Here is a 22,619-nt window from a genome sequence, read left to right on the forward strand (position 1 = left end):
TTAGGCTCATATGCATCATAGATATAGTGCACTTATTTACAATGTAAAGAAGAAAACAATTTGAATACTCGTTCTTAAATTATTGATCTTGAAAAAGACCTCTTAGATCAGAAGAATTTATATCATGTTTAGCAATATACTATTGCTTGAATATTTATTACTCGGATATTTTTTTTTATTAATATAACAAAAAATTAGAAACAAAAATTAAAGAAAATAGAATAAGGAAAGTTATACAACTGAAGGTAGAGTTATAAATGAAACAAGTTGTGAAAAACTAAAACCAGAAAGACCGCATCCATGAATTTTAATGTTTTCGTTTTCAACAAAATCCAACAACGTGATTCCACTCTTCATTGATGCTTTCATCAAAAAATGCTCTCTCTTGTAAATATAATCCTTTGGTTTGAAAGAAGTCGATGTCAGAACATATCCTGAACCTCCTGCACCACTATATCCATAGCCTCCAGCAGCAGCACCTCCAAACCAACCTCCTCCACCTCCAGCACTACCGTAATTACATGAAGTGCACGTAAATGATCCTCCATTTCCAAATTCAGCTTCAGTACGATAATCGTAATTCACTCCTGCACCTGGACTGGATTGAGTTCCTCCATATGCTGCATAATCTTTATTTGTAATCAAAAATATTCCATCACCGCCTTGATAACCTCCTCCAGAACCTCCATTATTATTATATTTATTATTTGAGGATTCAACTTCAGTGTATCCATATGATGACCCCCCTCCACCACCCGCAACTATTATTCGTGCATAAAATGAGTTATTTTCGAGGCGAATATCACTTGCACCACCTCCACCAGCTCCATATTTGGTAGATGAATCATAATACTTTCCGTTTCCACCACCGTTGAATCCACCTTTTTGAAAACCTTTATTTTTTTCTGCAGTTCCTTTCCCGCCGATATATAGAAATCCTTTGGTCTCACTTTTCAGTGTAAGAATACCTTTTGAGTAACCGCCTGGGCTGCCGTTTTCATAAAAATATCCTCCTCCTTGTGCTCCCCAAACTTCAAGGAGATATTTTCCTGGTGGAAAATTGACTTCGTAATGAGCACAATCATATGTTGTTTTGCAGGGATATTCAAATGTATAAACATAATTATTATCTATATATACTTTATTTTCACCTTTCGAAAGGTCTGAGAATTTGTAAGAGAATGGCAATTTTATTAATTAAATTAGATATGGAAATGTTAAATTGTAATAAATAGAAATAAATTGTGCATAAAACAAGTAAATTAATCTATATATAAGTTGAAGGTCTGAGATTTAGTGGGAAATTACTAAAAGACATGTGATCTGATAATCATAAAAAACCACTTTTATGGATAAAAATTGTACTGTCGCTAAGACTTTTTGCTATTTGATTTGAGCTTTTCTAGAATAGTGTTAGAATTACTGTTCGATTATTTACAATGTAACAAAGAAAAACCCTTAATTCATGTTATTTTTTTTAAGGGTCCACTGTAAAAATTGAAAGTCTCTCAAAATTGAGAGGCGATTTGCAAATAATCGTTATCGTTATTTTTTCGAAAATCCACTTTTCCTAGTGTTCTGATTAATATTATGTGAATACAACAATGAAGCATATGTTTGAATAAGATGGTAAAGAGGTAGGGCAACGATAGAAAATTTTTGGAAAAAAAGTTCGGAGATCTTAAACGTATCATATTCCCTGCATGGTTTGGTATCTTCCGCCATGCGTTGTACCAAACATATTGACACTTTCCAATAATTAATTTATGGTATGAGTCACAGAGTTAGATTATAAAAAGAAAGTAAATAATTGCAATTAGAAATCATATATGTCGGAAATCAAATGTTGATGAGCAGAAACCTTTTACTCATCATAAAAGAGATAAATCACTAAAGATTTGTATACATTAAAATTTGATATTTGGTGCTCGAAAACTGTCTTATGGGACTCCTCCAAAATGAACCAATCTATCGCTGAGGACCAAATTAGATGATGTGGATGGTGTATTCTCTAATTCTAACTTAGGAAGAATGGGAACAAAACGAATGACGACAACAACATGTCAAACATAGATTAAATATCTATGAATCAATAAAGTATACGTGCATTGAAGGTGATAACGATCACTTGAGGCTTATAACTCTTTGACTAAATTATGCAATAATTAAATATAATCATTTTTATATTTTTATACTGATAGTAATTAATATACTATCCTGCTTAATAAATGGTATGATCAAATTTGTTTGAAAATTTAATTATGTATATGAAACTATGTCTTCTATATAAAAATCAAAATTTTCGGACGAACCTAGATATCTGATGGTAATATATTCTATCACTTCAAATCTCATAAAAATTGCAAAATCAGTGAGTTTTATAAGAACATGATTTTTTCGAATTTTTTCGCTTTTGGATGCGTGTTTTGAAAAATAGATATTTTCGAATTTTAATTTTATCTTAAGTATAAGTTTTATATTAGGAATTTTTTTGACCTATTTCCAATCATTAATTCCAATGTTTTTCAAGGAATTTAATTGAGAAGAAATTAGGAATTTCGCTTTAATGTCATTACAAACTAATATTATGATGCATAATATATATATTTATTGAGGCTAATGCCGGGATATCTTGCATTTAAAAAAAATTCAAAGAATTGACAATTGGATAGCACAAATTTAATTCCCTGGACAAAGTATTATTGTTTATATATTCAAACCATTATCCTTAGTTTAGATATGTTGGCCAAAAATTTTCGTGTTATTTTTTGTGTTTAAGCATAAATTATGTATTTACTTATGAAAAATAAGCATTTTATTCATTATCATAAATATATACCATAACAATTGATAAAATTTTTTTTAAAAAAATTGTGTATTTTAGTGGGTATTATTCTGGATAATGCCAATTTTTACAAGATTTAATATTAACCATATCAATAGCCGACTCAATGTAAAAATTTAGATATTATTTTTTCATTAATCAAACTTTGATAAATTTTAGTATAATGAACGATTTTGTTTCGTGTATGATACAGAAATGAAAAGCTTAATTAATATCATTTTGCATTTTTTAAAGGATGTTAGAGTACATCTACATTAAAAAATCAGATTTGAACTGCGATACTGCATCAAATTGATGCATATCTGATAAGGATCTCAAAAGAGTAAAGTTAATTTTTTTGTGTTTTTTTAAGTTTTGGGCCTTAGTAAAACACCATCTCGAGCAATATTTTTGGGACGACGATAGACCTTATTTGGCCTTACAGTGGACCCTTAAAATGAGATCAAAAAATTAATGAAATTATTTGAAAATAATGTCGATAAAAATTTTTGAAATTATCAATATATAATATAATAGATATTTGAAGAGACATAATTATTTATTTCAAAGGTAGGTCCACAAAATCGTAACGATGCTTTCTTGATTTTGGTAATGGATTTAGACTATGTAGGTACTCAATGACTAATAGACGAAGAATGGAAGAAAACTGCAAGAGCGATTTCGAGGAAATATTATTAAAATTAACATTCGATTCTTTGACCTGCAAATAAACATATTTGTACTATTAATCGGTTTTACAGAATAGATCTTGCGTTATTGTATGTTTTGAAAAAGTATCTAGAATTTTTCCTGAGATACTCATTTTGCGATATAAAATGATATACCATCTACTAGATATTTGTGTATTGCTTCCCATATGTGGCTAGTAACTACCGAAATTGTAGTTTCAGGAAATTTGAATATATTTGGAATCCTAAGAAAGACATTATAATATTGAGCGTCTCCTATTTCAATATATCATATTGATGAAAATATAAATTCATGTAATCTGTCCTTAAATATGCTATCTAAACCTGTGATAGAAACTCAATTTCACCATAAAATCTGAGAAAATTCCAAACTATGAAATAAAACGAACATATTCACATATGAGATAACAACCATCTATATTAGGTTTCTCAATTCTTCATTTAAAATTCCAAAAAAAATTCAAAAATTTGAAAATCAAGAGAAGAAATACGAAATTTATATGAAAATTTGCAAAATGAAAAAATTTTGGAATTCTAAACATTATTTATTTTTGATGCTTGTTCCAAGATTTGTCTTTTTTCCCATATCTGATATGAATATTTTGGATTATTATTATAATTTATTTTTATTGACATATTTCATGATATTCATATAATGGGTTGTTTTAGGGAATGAATAAGAATATATTTATTTAAAAAAAGAGAAAAGGTATTAGTATAAATTTTTATTTGAGTGTATTTAAAAGGTTTTACTTCAAAAACTTTATGTAGTTTGCTTTTGTAAGCAACATGAAACAAAATCTTCAAGTTATTTGCTGCAATTCGGGGATTAAGCGTGAATTTTTGTCGTATATTAGTTATAAATTAGTTTTTAGTAGATAAATTCTTCATGTTCCCGTTTGTATCTCATTTTGTTCTTGCTTTATTGATGAAATTTCAATTTGTTGAGTGAATATCGACAAATTTGTTAATTCTTGTTTTAAGCGCAGCGGTTATATTTAGAGTCTATTAATTATATCTAGACTTTCAGTATTTTGTATTATTTTTATGGTTTTAAGTAACGCATGTATGTAAAATGACTTTTTCGCGAAAACGGTCTTGCAGATTTTTATGAGAGTAAGATATCAATATATACAACAATTGAGGATTAATCTTATTGCAGTGGCTTACGATTTTCATCGTTCAAAGTATCGGGGCAGATTATTAAATTTTAAGCTATACAATTTCCTTTGTAGAGCTTTATATTTTGAAAGAAGAGAACGATTGGATATATTCTTATTAAGTATAAATGACATCGATTTTAAATTGAATATATGTCAACATTGTTTCTGACATTAATGTAAATACAAAGTACTAAACTACTATGCATGAAGAAAACTTCAATTTCTCTCCATAATTAAGAGAAGTTTGGAGTTTTATTACTGTGAAAAATCCTCTTGAAGTTGTTCATGAGAATTTTTTTCACTTGCGAAATAACGTATTTTTTGTGGACCTACCTTTTTTATTTCACGTTTTTCTTTGATTATTTCAGATTTTTAATATCATCTTGATATAAGGACTTCATTAGTTTCTTTTTATGTTTATAGTTGATTCTACAAAGTGGTTATTGTATTTAAACATAGCATAAAATTACCAAAATAATTGTTCAAATTTATTTAATATTTTTTAGTTCATTTTATTTTGGCATTTGAAATAGAACTTAATAATATGTCAATGTCAACCATTATTTCAAAATTGTTTTCGAGATTTAAAATCATCGTGATTTCGACTATTTAATAAGTCCATATAAATGGCTCCAAATATGAATTCTAGAAATTCAAAAATGAAACACTGAGAATGACCATTGTGAAAAAAAAGTAAAAACGGTTTTATGAAATAAATTTTTGATATTTAGGTATCCTCTCGTTACTATAAGCTAGGGCTGTACAAGATTTAAAAAAACATTGCCGGGTTACCGTAGAGGCCTAAAAAAATCGCGCCTCGGCGGCAAGCCGCCTCGGCATTAAGAATGCGCATCTAAATTTTTATATGTCCTTCTTTCTTTTATTTTTCCCTTCCCTTTCTTTTCTTTTTCTTTTTTTTCCCTCCTCTTGCTCTCATTTACCTTTTTTTTCCTTTTCTCATCATTTTTCAAAATTTTAAATTTTTATCAAAAATCTTGCCTATAAAAGCAGACTATGGAACCTTTTAATGCCTCTTAATCAATATTATACAGCATAAAGCATATTAAATGAAAGTAATTACGTATAAATTTATTTTATTATCTTATTTATTAATTCTTTAGCATGTATTGTTTAATATTAACTTTTCTGTACATTAAATATGATATCTCCAAAGTATGAATGCCTTGTAACGAAACGAAAACTTAATTTTATGTTGAATATTTGTCACAAACATTAGATTATTAAAATATATGTTGGATATCCCTTAGTATGAGACTTCATGACTCTTGTAGTCTAACGTGAGCTTTGGATTGCAAGCTCTGTGGTTAACGAACATAAATTAATTGTAAAGTTTTCAAAATTTTTCATCGTTTCTATCAGCATCTATTTTTCCTTTAAAATAATATATTTGTATGAATACAATATTTAGTAATTTTTTTATTTCCCATAATTTCATTCAAAATTTCAGAAAAAATTAATTTCTATTCAATATTATTTCAGCTTCAAAACACTTCATTCTTATAGATGTTGATTCACTAAAGTGTGATACTCAATGTCTTATTTCAATGAAAATTGTTCTGCAAATTTATTTCACTTTTGACCTCACTTTTTCCGTAATTCAATTTTTTACTTTTAATATTTTAGATCTTCATAATATCATTTGAAAAATTAACCATATAAAAAATCAAGTTAACAATTCACTTTTTCCGTAATTCAAAAATCAAAAATATAAATAATATATCTTTTTATCAAATATTATTATTATATTCTATGAAAAATGAGGTCCGGAAATTTTGCGGATTCCCGTAACTCAATTTTACGGAAAAAGTGCAGTAAACTATTCAAAATACGGAAAAATTGGTGTAAACTAATGATTTTACGGTAAAATCACGGAAAGTCCCGGAAGAATATATGTGCCTATATGAAATTATACAAAAATGAATCAAACGCATTTTAAAAGATTGTTCTTGTATTATAAATGCTATTCGCAGATTTATTAGTTGAAGAAAATTACCAAATTTTTGCCGATTTACAAAAAATGATTTACAAAGCATATTTTTATAAGGCTTTAAAAATCTTTAAAATGTGACCGGTGACGGAAATCCATGGTAACCAACCGCGGTTCCCGTTTGGAATGCCATACTATAAGCATATCTAAAACTTAAGAAAACTTCGCAAGTTCAGAATTTTTGTGAGAGAATATTTTTTGACAAAATTCTTTATATCGTTTTATCCTCCAAATTGACTTATTCTTGACATTTATAATAAATGGCATTTAAATAGCTGCCATTGTGGTTTTGGATAATAATTTGAAAGGAAAAATCAAATTTTATAAGGTGATAATATATTGTTTATGATTTATAATTCTATTTTTCTCCTCGAAAAGAATAATTCAATTAGATTTATTCAATATCAAACAATTTCAATTATTATCAAGAATTCATTTATATTCATATACACTATAACCATTCTACAAATTTCTGTGAGATTCAATTCCCACGGTAGAGACTCTCAAAATTTTGTCTGAAAAGAATATTTTTCAATTCCAATGTTTCTCTTTTCTCTCCTAATTTTATCCAAACAGGTTTCCACACATAACTATAGAGAACAGCTTGGAAATGGAAATTTTGATTTTGTTGATGTTGTTTTCGATGACATCACATCAAGTGCAGATGGTGGTGCGTTATTTTTCTCTGGAAGCTCAGGATCCTTAAAAATGACTCGTATTGAATTCAAGAATGTACAAAATGGTAATGCGGGTGGCACAATTTACATTAATACAGGAAATTCATTCCCTTCAACATTCAATTCTGTTTGCGTTTATAACTGCCGAACTTCTAACAATGGCAACTTTGGAATTTTCCAAATGAAATCAGATGATTCCCTCCAGTTCTACCTTTTGACCATTGCAAGCATTCCTCAAACGGGTTATGGTACATATAACTCCCAAGAAATACAAGTACAGAACTTCACAAACATAAACATCTCTAAAGTCATCCAGAACAGCGGTGCAGTTTTCCAAAGCTCTACAAAATTTAATTTCAAATATGCAAACTTTGAGTTTTGCCAGAAGTCATTGTTTAACGGTATGAGTTCGAGCAGATTCGAATACTGTGACTTCAACAGAAACCAATACTCATCAACCACGAACATGATTCAAACAGGAAGCAGCATTTACATGCAATGGTGCTTCTTCTTATTGAACACTAACGCCCAACTTACACTCAATGGCAGCCCAACAATCATTAGAGACTGCTATTTTGATACTTATTCAGTTATTGCTCCAAATCTTCAGAAGACACGTGTAGGAACATCGACCACAGTATATCCTACAAACTTCGATATCTTGAACCTTTATATCTGCTACAACTTACTTCCATATACCGGAACAATGTCATATTTGGTCGATGAAACACCATTTATGACTATGCAGGAAACACCAGTTGTTACACCATACATCACTGCAGAACAGACACCAGTAACAACACCATTTAAAACAGCTTTTAATACTCCATTTAATACTGCACATAATACTCCATTTAATACAGCTGCTTCTACACCTCATTTGACAGCCAAAGAGACACCGTTCAATACTCCATATTTAACTGCCAAAGAAACTCCATTTAATACTCCATATTTAACTGCTAAAGAAACTCCATTTAATACTCCATATAAAACAGCACATAAAACTAATGGAGAAACACCAGCAGGAACACCACATATAACTCCAAGAGCATCCCCTCTTACACCAGAGCCAACTCCAGAACCAACACCAGTGAGAACATTTGAAATGACACCAGTTCCTTCAGAATCAATTCCTGAATCAGTTCCAACAGAAGAAACAACACCAACACCAACAAAGAGTCCTAATGCAGGTGGTACAGATAATAACCAGGAAGGTAGCGGCTCAAATAAAGCAGGTTTACCACCTTTGTCATGGATCGGAATTGCAGCTTTGATTGCAGCAGTTGTTGGTGCAGTCATATTCGCTATTATATACTTCGTCAGGAAGCCAAGAATATTCGCAAAGAAGGTCGAAGCTCTTCCTGAAGGTTCAGATGTTCAATCTGATAACACCGATGATATGAATGATTTGTATAATGGAAATGAAAATAAGAATGAGAATGAACAAGAGGTTAGAGATATGATGAATCCTGATAATTATCAAGATATTAACCTCGTTCAAGATAATATTAACCCTACAGATAACAATGACGATGTTTTACTTCCTAACCCTGATTTAGGAAGTGATGGAAATGTATTAATTCAGTAAATGTTATGTATGATATCTTTTTGAAAAAATGATTCTTAATTTTTTTGTATTAAATTTAAAATTTCATGCTATGCTGGCATACACAATAAATATGTGTTGCATATGATTTAACGAATAGGAAAATAAAATTTATCATAACAATAATGAATATGAGGATAGATAGATTTCATTTTTTCAATGGGTATCTTCAATTAGATATAAACAATAAAAAATATTAGGCGCGTGCGTTTGAAAAGTAACCCGTATGTGAAGAAAAATAAATTAATTATGAAAAAATCGAATTAAAATAATCTAATCAAATATTAATAGACCGAAAAGAATTAAAGGAGATTAGGTGGCCTTTATTTGAAAGAATAATTGAATATTTGAATTTTTTGAATGCAGAACTGAAACTTAAATCCTCAATAAGAGTTTTTTTCGAACTTAACAATAAGCAGAGATGCAGAATTTGTGGTCGAAAGAGCGACCAATCATTTGAAAAAGTTTTTAACCTAAATAAAAAATGATAGATATCAAAGTTTTCAATAACAAATGAATAAAATTTATCCGAAACCGGTATTTATTTTCAGAGAATTATTTGATTGAATTTTTGAGAATACATATTGAAAACTTTGTGAATCGTTAGTACATTTGGGAATTTTGGATTTAGACCTTTTTCTTTTTAGGGAATTTTTGCAATTGCTTTCAAATCGCATGGAAAATGCATTCCAAGGAACTTCATCAAGAAAACTTTTGGATTTTCGCAAAAATATATATTTTTTTAATATTTTTAGAAAAATATTTTATCACAGATCACAATTAATTGATTGAGAATTGATTAGAAAGAAAATCAATTCATATCAAACGATATATTACACAAATATTTTTTTTAAAATTCAAAGACAAATGGACTGAATTGAACAAACATATTTCTAGAATATACGGAGAATATTGAACAATCATTTATTAATTACAGACCCAGAAAATTACAAATTTCAAAAAAAAAAATAATGAAAAGAACAAATGTATAATATTTATCATCCACCATGAATAACTGTAGTCATTTTGATTTAATTTTTCCAAAAATTAATTTTTTGGAATGAATTGATTAGAACTTTAAATAGGACACGGTTTTTCATATTACCAACAAATATCCTCGATGGAAATATCCATAATATGAGTTATTTATAATGATTTCCTGTACATCCTTTTTAGAAATTCCCTATAATATATATCCAGCTTCTCCGCATAATATATTCGAGATTTCAATTGTTTTCTGCGATGAAATCTTCATTTGATTTGAATTTCACATAATTATTTTAATTGCAGCAAAACAATTTGAACCAACATAATACCTTACATCTCTGTGCATATTATATCTGTTTTATATTAATAGAATCCAATATTTTCATTTTCAAAAAGCTTTTCTTTCAAGGAAATCCCATCATTTTTCCTAAATATCCTAAATTACATTAAATAACTCTACCTGTAATTACGCCGGTGGGATATGTAATTTGCCTCGATTTTTCATAATTTCTGAGTTTACCGAATTTTTGTTAATCAATATTTTTATAATGTACTAGTATTATTGAACAAAATTTAAGAAATAAAATCTCCAATTTTCTGACATTTTGAATATTTTTGTTTAGTCATCATTCAAAATTGTGAGTCATTTCAAAAGCAAGCATTTCAATAGTCTGACAAGAAGATGTCACTGGCTTAAAAAAGTTATTAAAATAAAACCAAATATATAGTATACAATATATCATAAGGGTTTCGTTTTGCTAAAATTGTCACTTTTATAGCATATTTGTTTTTGGATGTTTTGCGAAACCAAAAAAAAAAACTATGATATACAATGTGTGTGTAAAGAAAATACTTTATTTACTAGTTAAAAAATCATTTGGTATTGATCAAGTTATTTTTTCTGGATAAGATATTATATGGATAATTGGATAGAAAATACAATTATATAATCTTGTACCTGGTTTAATTAAGCTAATTGTCATCAGAAACTTGTAATTTTTATGAATTTCAGATTTTCTTTTCATTACTGCTTTTCTTAATAGGTCAAGTTCTTATTTACGTTATAAAGTATGATATTTACAAATATCAAGTTATCGTGTTTTTTGAGAAATTATGAGAAACAAACAAAAATGAAAAAGATAGGAATAGCAATGAATAGTGATGTGGGTATAGAAAATGTAAGAGATATGAATGCAAAGCAATCAGTATTTAGGATATTGACCATAGATTTCGAAAAAAAAATGCTGCATATTGAGCGAAAACTATGATTATATTATAAGGCTGTCATTTAAAGCATAATGAAACTATTCCCTTTTCATTTTAATCGAATAAGATAGTAAAGATTTTTGAATTAGCTAGAAACTGATGAGATGTTTTCACAAATCAGATTTTGAATCTCTATAATGCATAATTCACCCAATATCTCAATTTTGATATTGCGAGATATTTTTGCTATCGGTTTCGCAATTTTGACACAATAGCAAGAGGGTTCTATTGTTGCATGCTAAGTTCGGTCAACGATAGAAATTGAGTGGAAATTAATCGTCGAGGAAGTACGATTATGTAAAGTAAAAAAATGTTGTGGGATTTTTAATATTATATATTATTTTATAATAAAATTTTTTTGAGTCATTTTAAGAAGCACATATAATTTTTTGAATTTAAAAATTAAAGTAGTGTCAAACGAATTTATCACTTAATTTAATACTCAGATTTCTTAAAATTAATGAAAAAAAGGTTTTCTGAGAACTTTTGAGAATGGTTTTCAAATCCCATTATTGAAAATATATAGGTATTGTATGAAATTCAAACTCTATATTTATTAAAATTCTAAATTTTTAATAAAATAACTTTTCAGAGGAATATGATTTTGAATGGTTGATTAATAAGTATAAAAATGTCTACGATTTTAAGGAGGGAATTGTTCCTTATGAGGTATACATCATAACTATATACCTCTAAGGAACAATTCCCTCTTGATAGCTGGGAAACTTTCTCTGAATAACTTATCATTTGGAGAAAGTTCCCCAGCTATCTATTAGGAACTAAAGGCTATGAGGCACTAATATATAATCAGTGCCTCATAGCCTTTAGTTTCCTATTAAAAACGAGAAAACTTGTTCGAAATGATAAACAATTTCGAACAAGTTTTCTCATTTTAAGGAGGGAATTGTTCCTTATGAGGTATATAGTTATGATGTATACCTCATAAGGAACAATTCCCTCTTGATATCCTGGATATTTTTGAATATATTTTTTTAATTAAAGTTCTCAAAAGTATTATCAAAAGTGATTTTTTAAAAATATCTCCAATTAATTAACTAATTAAAAGTATTATATTTTTAAAATTAAATAGTTTTTCAATTTTTTGAAGGAATTGAGATACTTCCCACGACAATAAAATTGAGAGGTTTACATTATGACTGATCTTAGCATGCATCACTATAAGCATTATTATCAACGTAGAATCTGAATATCATATCAGAAAATGTCGCAAATCTGACATTTACCCGACCAAATAGCAAAAATAATTGAATACTTTTCGCAAAAACTTTAAAAATCGATAAAAATATGAAATATAGATATTAAAGAGACTTTTTATATAATATTCATAAAGATTTTCCAAAAATATGATACCGCAAAATTAAAAAAGTGACGTCTTGAGTGGAGTCAAAGGTCGAAATTGCTAGCTAAATGTTTTTTTAGCGAAATTGCGTATTGTACGTTTTTTTCGCAAAACGAAACCCTTATATATCATGATTTAAAATTTAATTTCCTGAGATTCAAACAATTCTTGAGATAGATGATCGACCTCTTTATCGAAAAGGTCCATTATACCACCTGTATGAGGGTCTTCTTCTCCACCTGTTGAATCTGAGCTCAAATTATGGTCGCATCGATTCAGTTTTGTGGATGTGCTAACCTCCATTACGTTTTGGAGTGTTGCATTTCTTCTTAGGAGCTTGCGGTATTGCAACTTTATAATTACATCTGTTCGTCTTGGGAATAGTGTTGATATTTGAGTCCATTTTTTGCCAATATTATTTATTGACCACAACAGGATATAGTTCTCCCAAGGTGTAAAGGGAGTATGATCTATGTGATCATCAAGGTAATAGAACCATCTATCCTTGCACTGTCTGGGTTTTTTTGTCTTCATCAACTTTGAGATTGCGTCCCAATCAATTTTTCTCTTGTGCTCCATAAAATCGCGCATTATTGATTTAAGCTTTTCATCTTCATCTTTCGTAAATTTATTCCTGATTAGATGATTCTGCTGCGCCTGATTCATTAATAAATTGAATCTCAATTTTTGAGAGCCGGACGATAAACTCATAACTTAAACAACATTGACATACAAATATGCAAAATGGTTAGATAAATAGTAATCCATAATTTTATAAGAATTGCAAAAATCCTTTTGAATATAAAAAAATTTAGTTTATTTATTCGATAGAGATTGAGAGAGGAGTAATTTGAGATGTTTTATTGTATATATCAATTTATGTAATATTTCTTCACGAACATTTATTAACTATAAAATTGATATATTTACAAAAAATTGAAAGGTATGAATTTCTATAGTTTTATCAATAATCAGCCATATCATTATATTATATTATTTTTAATTTGGCAATTGAAACTTCCTAATATAATTTGAATTGGGCCAGATTTCATCAAAAAATGTTATTCACTCAAATTTTATAATAACATGCAAAAAATGTATATCGGATATATCTCATGCTTTATTTCTATTAAAATGAAAATAATCATACAAGAATAATCATCCAAAAAGAAACTCGCTTTCTTGTTCGACTTGTTCCGAAAAATTTGCTTCTTTAAGGAAGTCTTGTTGCAAATTCTTTGACATAACAGGATGGTTTTTGGGTTGCTTATAATATTTTGCATTGCTGATTGTAAACACATTTTCTAATGTTGCATTTCTTCTAATAAGCTTTTTATACTGAGATTTGATTGAAACATCAGTTTTATTGTGAAATAACTGTGTTATTTGTGTCCACTTTTTTCCGAACTTACTGATCAGCCACAAAATCATATAGTTCTCATATGGAGTAAATGGTGTGTGGTTAACTTTTTCATTTAAATAATATATCCATCTATCTCTGCATTGTCGCTGATTTTTACTTCCAATTTGTTCAGAAATCATATTCCAATTCAAAGGCAAATTATTTGACTTCATGTTCATGATGATTTTTCTTAATTTATCATCCTCTTCTGGTGTGAACATTTGCCTTGTGGATTTATGCGGAGATTGGTTCATTATTTAAAAATTTATTTTGAAAATTGTTCATGTTTACAAATTTCAATAATTATTGAATTGTTACGGGTTCAGACCTCAATGAATATATCTGATAGAGATCTTATCGGTCATGCAAATATTAAATAATTGAATCAACGGAATTAGTTTTTTTGAATAAAACAATTCCGTCTTTCAAATTTTATATATTAATTACGTTCAGATAATTTGAGTTGTTATCAATAATTCACATACAAAAGAATAATTTTATAAAGAATGAAGTGAAACATTTTCGGAAAAATACCTTTGAAAGTTATCTGGGCGCTGTGTGAGGCCATACATTTTACCTTCATCGTTCCATGTATATATAGGACATACTAAAGAAACTTGAAATTATTAAAATATTTAGATAAATTAAGGGTGCACACGAGAGGATCATGTAAACTTCAGAATTTAGAACCTTATTTTAGGCATTATCTTGGCTACCTATTTAGGCTCGAAAAGCAAAAAATATCAAAAAATACAACTTGAGTCCATTATGACCCTTTCATGGAGGTGGTTTTTATCCGCTAGTATTTTCCCTTTGAATCTCTTTACAATTCGAAATCAAATTCAAAACTCAGTAGAAGAAAGGAAGAATCGACTTACTACGGTTGTAATACGAATAAATACATATATTTAATTATTTTTATTTACATAATAATTGTTTGAAGCTCATATTCCAACAAATTTTTAAATAAAAACATTAAAATGTTGAAAATGTTCATATATTTTAATAGGGTTTTGGCACTTTATTGAGGAATTACTACATACATAGTCGAACTGAACTTGATATTTTGAAATTTAAATTATTTATCAAAATTAAAATTTAACTTGAAATTTATAATTATTTAGTCATATTTTGCATAATTCTAAGTAGATTTTGTAAAAAATCAAGAAAGAAAAATTTTAACGTGCTTTATTTTTTCTTTTTTATAATAATACATATTATTATATAATTAACATATTCATAATGTTCACCCTTTCAAAAATATAATCCTCCTCCTCTCAAATAAACATACATACGGGTGGCCTCTTTTTTCAAAAATTAAAATTTGAAATTTTGGGCTCAAATATTAGAGATTTTTTCAACCTTCAACGATATATGTTGTCTATATCAGACTTCCTTTCTTTTTGATACTTAACATTGTTCCTAAATCTTAGCCGTTAAGGCTGTTCTGAAAATATTTTTTTTTCGAAAAAATTCGAAAAAAATTCTTAAAATTCAAAAATCCCTTAATTCCTGAGGATTTTGGAAAAAAGTTTTTACATGAACATGTGTATATTATATGAAGTATATTGATAAGGTAAAAATCAAATTTTATTGCATATTCATCGAGAAAATAAACTAACGAATCCCTCAAAATTGAGAGGGTAATCCTCCTCCTCTCAAATAAACGTACATACGGGTGCACCCTTAAAGTATAGATTGAATTTATTTTTATCGTCATATGCTTGAAAAAAAAATTCAACTGTCAAAATATCGTTCAAATATCACAAAGACCACCAAAATTAAACAGTCGAGATTAGTACAATAATGATATTACAAATAATAAACTTAAAAATTAATAGAATCATTTTTATTAAAATTTATAAAAAAAATAACATTATTGATATATTCAGATTAAAAATATTATTAGTATCAAAGATAGTATAATTTAGGACGTAAAGAAATGCTTATAAATTTTTGCTATAAAAATATTAAATTGAAATAAATTCAGTTTCAAATGTAGCAAATAATTGATCCAATTCATTTAATGATCTGATGTTTTCATCATCTTCATCTTTTCTTGGTTGTTTATAATATTTTTCTGTATCTAAAGTAAATACATTTTCTAGTGTTGCATTACGACGCATCAACTTTCTGTATTGTGATTTGATTGTTATATCTGTTCTATTTGGGAATAACTGGGTTAATTGAGTCCATTTCATACCAATTTGATTAATTGACCATAATAGTATGTAATTTTCTGTTGGAGTAAAAGGACTCTTATCAATCTTGTCATTCAAATAGTAAAACCATCTATCTTTACATTGACGAGGGTTTTTGTTTACCATTTGTTTTGAAATATCATCCCAATTGATATGCTTATGTAGTTTCATGTATTCTTCAGTTATTTTCGTCAACATTTCATCATCATCTTTTGTAAACATATGGCAAGAGTTATGATTCTTAGCTTTCATTAAAATTAAATAGGATTGAATGATTCTCAATTTTGAGTGGGCAAGACCACATTACAATACAAAAATTCTTTTCAAAGTAAAATCTTTGCAAATAAAATGCAAATTTACTCATATACTTAAAATATTAAATTATTAAATTTTAAAATTGGTTAAATTGAATAATTGGGTTTTCAAAATTATTTTTCCCATCAAAAATTTGTTAATATCCATTTATTGAAGTATTATATTCGAAATTAATTTATATATTATTGATTATGTAAGAATAGTATTGATTTTGTAAATTTTCCAAATTCAAAATGAAGAATTAATAGAGTTCCAAGAATTTTATGCAGATTTTTTGAGAGGCCAAAACTGGTGTTCCATTAATATATATTGTAAATATCGTAATATGCTAATTTTCGATAATTTTCTTATTCAAATTATGGAAATAGCGCTTATTTATTGATTTTATACAATGAACTTTATATAAAGATAGTTGTTTATATACATATTTGAATTATTTAAAATAACTCCAATAATATCAATCGAAATTATTTATTCAAGGAATCATACTCCAATTTATAAATTTGATCCTTAATACTTGCAAAGAATCAATCTATAAGAAATTGCTATGAAAATGTCTCCAATTCACTGTTTTTGAATCTAAATCGTCCATTAAACCTTAATTTTATTTAACTTAAAATGCATCCAAAACATTTTTATCAATCATTATAATAGTTTATAAAATATGTTTCGATTTTTTTGAAATTTTATAAAATTTGATTCACCCAAAATTATTAGAATCCTTTAAAATTCCTAAGAAAATTCGCCGGTGCTTACAATTATACATCAAATTTTACTTATTTGATGCATCGACTATTCTTTCTATGAATTTTCATTCATACATTGAAAAAGATAAATCATCGAATAAAGTTATACATTTATTAAACTACTAATCGATTACCGATTAACTGATATTTTTATTTTGATAAGATGTCATCGGTTTATGATCTCAAAAATTCAATGAATTAAATTTTTGAGGGCTAATGTGGTCATCAAGTTTGTTTTGCATTTATTTTATTTTGAGAAATAATGAATCATATTATTTTAGCAAAAAATGGAAATCGCTTCAATGAAGTTATTTTCAATATGAAATATTAACCAAAAATTCAACTATTCTAAATAATCTCTTCAATAAGTTTTCAAGTATTTATTTAAAGATACTAGTTTCAATTTAAATTATTGCAAGAAAACCAATAAGCAAGAATATGAAAAAGAACTAACAGCAAACAGAAGGAGATTCATCCATTATCATGTCTTTTGAAATTAATAAAAAAAAAGAATAATCGATAATATTTTGATTTCAAAATCAAACTCGGTGAAACGAAATGCAAGTAAATTTAATCCAAATTAAAAAAAAAAAAAAAAAAAAAAAAAAAAGGTATTGGGGCTTCCAGGCACTTCGTGCCCTCTAGCCCCGAAGATGTTTTGTCACTTTTCTGTCACTTTTCAGGAAAAAAACATTTTTATTAAATATAAAATGAATTTTACAAAACCACCGTTACCCTTCTTTGGAAATAAGAGTAGATGTAAAGATATTCTATTGAGAGAACTTAAGAAACTACCGAATGGTCTAACATTTGTAGATTTGTTCGGTGGAAGTTTCTATATATCTCATTTGTGCCATACAATATTTCCTGACTCAAAGATTATATGCAATGACTTCGACAACTATATGAACCGTCTCAAACATATACCAGACACAAACAAAATATTGAAAGAGTTAAAAGAAAAGATACCTATAGGTAAGATGGAACGTATACCATTAGATAAGAAAAATACTGTCAGAGAGGTTTTGAAAAAAGCAGAGTATATTGACTGGGATAGTATATCTGCTAGACTATTGTATAGTGGTTCTATAAGAGTTCATGACATTGAAACACTTATGTCAAACGTTTTATATCTTAACTATACAAAGGTTTTCAAAGAGAACATAGAAAAATATACTGAGGGTATAGAGTTTGTGAGATGTCATTGGACAGAGTTGTATGAAAAATATAAAAACAAGGAAAATGTTTTCTTTATAGTAGACCCGCCGTTCTAGAAACAATAAGAATTACCGAAAAAGTGACAAAACATCAAAAACAGGGAGGGGGTCTCAATTTTTATTACTTATATTATTTTACAATATTTATATAAATACTCTTTATAATATATTTTACTATAAAATTATACCTCAAATTCAAATATTTAAAATATTATTTACATAATTATCTCAAAATTATATTTTTATATATTATTTTTCATATGTATAAATCATATAATCTATATCTATGCAAATCTCATCTAAAATTTTTTGAAACAAACCGCTACCATTTTATAATGGTCCATCTTAAATTCATCATAAATTCTGGTACATGTTAGTACCAGAGTCTTCAAATCTCAAACACTCTGGTACCAACATGTACCAGACGCGAGTTTCCAATGCCCTCGTACGATTTTCTATTAAGATCTTCTTTGAATGAGAAGGTCTTCATAGAAACTCGTACGAGGGCTTCTCTTTTAAATACTCTGGTACCTGCTGGTATCGGAGTCGACTTTACAGCCCTTTCCCCAATTTTGAAGCTGGGGAAAGTTTTCAAGCAATGAAAGGGAAGCTCTCGCTATGAGGTGAAAATCTAGAATTTTTACCTCATAGCGAGTAATCCTTTGTTAATTGCTTGAAAACTTTCTTCAAATTATCAAAATTTCGAGGAAAGTTTCCTTGCTTCAAAGTAGAGATGGAGCCCTTTGAGCCACTGCATATAGGTCAGTGACTCAAAATACTCCATCTCTACTAGAAATCGCCAAAATTTGGGTCGCAATCTTTGAAATGCGACGCAAGTTTTGGCAATTTCGCGAGGGACTTGCTCCATTTGGTGCATAGATTCACACTCTATGCACCAGATGGAACAATTCTTTCGCTGACAGCGGGAAACTTTGTCTGAATAGTTTAACATTCAGACAAAGTTTTCCGCTGTCAGAGAGGGAATGGAAGGGTAAGAGGTATATATTCATAATGTATACCTCTTACTCTTCCATTCCCTCAAGAAAGTTCAAAAACTTGGGTGCAATCAGAACTGATTGCACCCAAGTTTTTGAACTTTATATAAGGAATTGTTGGCTATGATGTACTGATCATGAATCAGTACATCATAGCCAACAATTCCTTCGCAAACAGTGGGAAACTTTGTCTGAATAGTTTAACATTCAGACAAAGTTTCCCGCTGTCAGGGAGGGAATTAGAGGGTGGGAGATATATAGATAGACTATAAATCTCTCACCCTTTAATTCCCTCAAGAAAATTCAAAAACTTGGGTGCAATCAGTTCTGATTGCACCCAAGTTTTTGAATTTTGTATAAGGAATTGTTGGCTATGATGTGGATAGCCGCTGCCAGACCAAATGAATTAACCGTTGTGAATAACGTTTCTGAATCTTTATTTAAAAAGATAAAATATCACGATTTTGGCTGCGTTAAAAATCAAAGAATTGATGTTTTTGTCAAAAATCTTTTAGAAGAAGTTGCACCCAATTACTTTTATCGTATTAAAAACGATTTACTTCAAACAGGTTTTATGCCTTCAATTAGAATTCGCGAGCCTCGATTGACAGATTATAAAACAAAATTGAAAAGAGAAGTTCAATCACGTTTATACCAAGTATTAAATTTTGTTCAGAATCAAGAAGCCAATTTGAATCCATTAAGATTTTTATTGGAAAATGCTGAAGAAAAACTTTCTCAAATAAATGAGAAGATACAAAATTCAATTACATATTTAAGATCGTTTGAAATTCCAAATGAATTGTTAGATACGTATATGTTAGAAATTAATGAATTTTGTTATAATTCTCCAGATTATATTTTAGAACATTTCGAAGAATTTTTAGAGGATTTCAAAGAAAAGAATAATTTAATAGACTAAAAAATTTATTATTTTTATTTATTGTGAATTTTAAATTGTCACTTTTTAAGTGTTAGTCCCTATTGAAAGTGTCACTTTTTGGGTGTCACTTTTTCGGAAATTCTTATATACTCGTGAGATGTCATTGGACAGAGTTGTATGAAAAATATAAAAACAAGGAAAATGTTTTCTTTATAGTAGACCCGCCGTTCTATAACACATATGATTTTCAATACCAAGTAGACTGGACTTTGAGAGACTCTTTAGAAACTTTAGACGTTTTACATAACCATCCATGCTTTTACTTTACATCCGATAAAAGTGGTTTGGAAAGTGTCATGAGATGGTTAGAGGATATGCATGACTATGAGTTTAGATACGATAAGATAGAATATGAGAGAGGTCCTATAAACCGGAGAAAGTGTCATAACAAAGAAATTTTATTGGTAAGTAAATGTGGTTTGAAATAGGACTACTTGTTTTAGGTTTTTTCCATTGTGTCATTTACTTATTTGACGTGGCAGAAAGATATAGAGAATATGAAGATGAACCAATACCAGCAAATGTTCAGCATATGTACTCGTAAGAGATATTTTTATCTAATATTAAATGGACGCACAGAACTTAGCGAATGCACAGAAACCCGGACAACCAAACCCAGAGAATATTCCAAATGAAGTTAGAATACAAACTGCAATGGCAAACTATGGTCAAGTGCCAACAGATGTACAAATGCAAACTGCCATGTCAAATGACGCTGCGTTAGGTTTGCCACCATGGTATGCAAATATGAGATGGAAAGAGTTTTATACAAACCCTGAAGTGGGATATAAACAACTCTATGCAGATGACGCGAACACAGGAGTTGACCCAGAGTATGTTTTCTACCAGAGGAGAAATAGAATGTATGAGCTCCAGTTAAAAAATGCTATGGAACTCAGAAGGAAACGTAAGAGACTAGGCGGACATTAGATTTTTACATATAGTAAAATGGGTTTCTTTGGAAGAATAGGAAACTTCTTCAGAAGAGTTGGAAGAGGTATATGGAATGGAATAAAATCTGTCGGAAGAGGAGTATGGAACGGTATCAAAAATATTGGTAAAAGAGTAGGTCAGTTCGTTGGTATTATACCTAAAGACCCTGAACCAGAAGAACAAGCTCCTGTTATACAACAACCTGAACCTGCACCACAGTCTAGTTGGCAACCAAATCCAACACCTCAACCGTATTAAAAAATTATATTTTTACCGTTCGATAGTAGTTGTATATGAGACTAAGTTCTAAGTAAAACGCGTGGTATAATGGAACTATTCTCTTTCTTCCATCTGTAGTAAACCATACTTGAAAGTCTGAAATACTTCCACTCGGTGGTTCATATAGCTTTGTAGGTTTTTCGTAAAAGTCATTTGCCAAGCATAAAAAAGAGTTTTGTGCACCAGAAAATGAAGCATGAACGATAATAGCATCTGAGTCGAAAACATTTTCATATGTTCCATTAGGGTTTTCGACTTCATAAAAGTCCGGGTGTACTGGATATTCTGCAGGCTGATTTAACATCCTCAAAAATCTATACCATGCCAAGTTGTTATATTTTGTAGAAATATAAACGTCTTCTCCAAGGTCTTCTATTCTATTGAATTTAACAGTTGCATTTTTCCTGTCATAAACAATATCGAGATGGTACTCTCCTTCGTCAATGTTGTACTGTTTTGCATATTCGAGATAGATATCGTTTATTTTTCTTGAAAAGCTTGAAGAGTTGTTTCTAAGTTTACAAGCAAATTCACTTGTAAAAGTTTTCCCTGTTCAAATTTCTCATACGTACGTTTTTCTTTGTTATAGTATCGAATTTCAAAAGCGACCGTAAATGGGAAACCATGTATGGCTTCTGAAATGAACTTCATTCTACGAAAGCCAACAGCTTTTGTGACGGATGGGTCTCTTAACCATCTAAGTGGGTAGTCAAAACGATAGCCTTCATGCTTTACGGTCTCTGTCTCAAACTTTTGACCGACGTTAGTAAAAAGTTCATCTAATGGTTTAGTTGTAGCAACTCTTGAATTTTCTTTTTCTATTGAAAGCATATTTTATCTAGAATAAAAATGTCGAAAGAAACAGCGTCTATGAGAGAAATACAACACAACCGACAACTCATTGTACAAGCTCTAAATAAGAACACAACAAACTTTTCAAACTATTCTAAGATATCTGAGTCATTGAAAGAAGGAAACTTAAAACTG

General features: G+C 28.9%; 7 protein-coding genes and 1 pseudogene across 8 annotated transcripts, besides 6 other annotated features; 4 read left to right on the plus strand and 4 right to left on the minus strand.

The window, feature by feature from the left end:
• Positions 1–2,322: 2,322 nt before the first annotated feature.
• Positions 2,323–3,275: a mobile genetic element.
• Positions 3,276–5,449: 2,174 nt separating this feature from the next.
• Positions 5,450–5,643: a mobile genetic element.
• Positions 5,644–7,245: 1,602 nt separating this feature from the next.
• On the plus strand, positions 7,246–8,970 carry TVAGG3_0646420 (bifunctional inhibitor/lipid-transfer protein/seed storage 2s albumin superfamily protein family; the record flags this gene model as incomplete). The annotated part of the gene is made up of 1 exon (XM_001310443.1): positions 7,246–8,970. One exon carries the CDS (start codon positions 7,246–7,248, stop codon positions 8,968–8,970), a length of 1,725 nt encoding a protein of 574 aa, XP_001310444.1.
• A 2,922-nt stretch (positions 8,971–11,892) lies between these two features.
• Positions 11,893–12,004: a mobile genetic element.
• Positions 12,005–12,585: 581 nt separating this feature from the next.
• Positions 12,586–13,312, minus strand: TVAGG3_0646440 (RNA polymerase II transcription regulator recruiting protein; the record flags this gene model as incomplete). Its single annotated transcript, XM_001310444.1, has 1 exon — positions 12,737–13,312. The coding sequence occupies one exon, from the start codon at positions 13,310–13,312 to the stop codon at positions 12,737–12,739; it is 576 nt and encodes a 191-aa protein (XP_001310445.1).
• Positions 13,313–13,759: 447 nt separating this feature from the next.
• TVAGG3_0646450 (RNA polymerase II transcription regulator recruiting protein) lies at positions 13,760–14,257 on the minus strand (the record flags this gene model as incomplete). Its single annotated transcript, XM_001310445.1, has 1 exon — positions 13,760–14,257. One exon carries the CDS (start codon positions 14,255–14,257, stop codon positions 13,760–13,762), a length of 498 nt encoding a protein of 165 aa, XP_001310446.1.
• Positions 14,258–14,651: 394 nt separating this feature from the next.
• Positions 14,652–15,689: a mobile genetic element.
• A 161-nt stretch (positions 15,690–15,850) lies between these two features.
• Positions 15,851–16,456, minus strand: TVAGG3_0646470 (RNA polymerase II transcription regulator recruiting protein; the record flags this gene model as incomplete). Its single annotated transcript, XM_001310446.2, has 1 exon — positions 15,974–16,456. The coding sequence occupies one exon, from the start codon at positions 16,454–16,456 to the stop codon at positions 15,974–15,976; it is 483 nt and encodes a 160-aa protein (XP_001310447.1).
• A 1,519-nt stretch (positions 16,457–17,975) lies between these two features.
• Positions 17,976–18,539, plus strand: TVAGG3_0646480 (phage tail repeat-like family; the record flags this gene model as incomplete). Its single annotated transcript, XM_051241459.1, has 1 exon — positions 17,976–18,539. The coding sequence occupies one exon, from the start codon at positions 17,976–17,978 to the stop codon at positions 18,537–18,539; it is 564 nt and encodes a 187-aa protein (XP_051088046.1).
• Positions 18,539–20,512: a mobile genetic element.
• Positions 20,513–20,987: 475 nt separating this feature from the next.
• Positions 20,988–21,350, plus strand: TVAGG3_0646500 (uncharacterized protein; the record flags this gene model as incomplete). Its single annotated transcript, XM_051241460.1, has 1 exon — positions 20,988–21,350. The coding sequence occupies one exon, from the start codon at positions 20,988–20,990 to the stop codon at positions 21,348–21,350; it is 363 nt and encodes a 120-aa protein (XP_051088047.1).
• An 18-nt stretch (positions 21,351–21,368) lies between these two features.
• Positions 21,369–21,611, plus strand: TVAGG3_0646510 (serine threonine-protein phosphatase family; the record flags this gene model as incomplete). The annotated part of the gene is made up of 1 exon (XM_051241461.1): positions 21,369–21,611. The coding sequence occupies one exon, from the start codon at positions 21,369–21,371 to the stop codon at positions 21,609–21,611; it is 243 nt and encodes an 80-aa protein (XP_051088048.1).
• A 4-nt stretch (positions 21,612–21,615) lies between these two features.
• Positions 21,616–22,434, minus strand: TVAGG3_0646520 (annotated as a pseudogene). The gene has a single exon: positions 21,616–22,433. A coding segment is annotated over exon 1 (818 nt).
• A 167-nt stretch (positions 22,435–22,601) lies between these two features.
• Positions 22,602–22,619: part of a mobile genetic element that runs on past the window's edge.

Source organism: Trichomonas vaginalis, chromosome III (genome assembly GCF_026262505.1).
Source record: "Trichomonas vaginalis G3 chromosome III, whole genome shotgun sequence".
Lineage (NCBI taxonomy): Eukaryota > Parabasalia > Trichomonadida > Trichomonadidae > Trichomonas > Trichomonas vaginalis.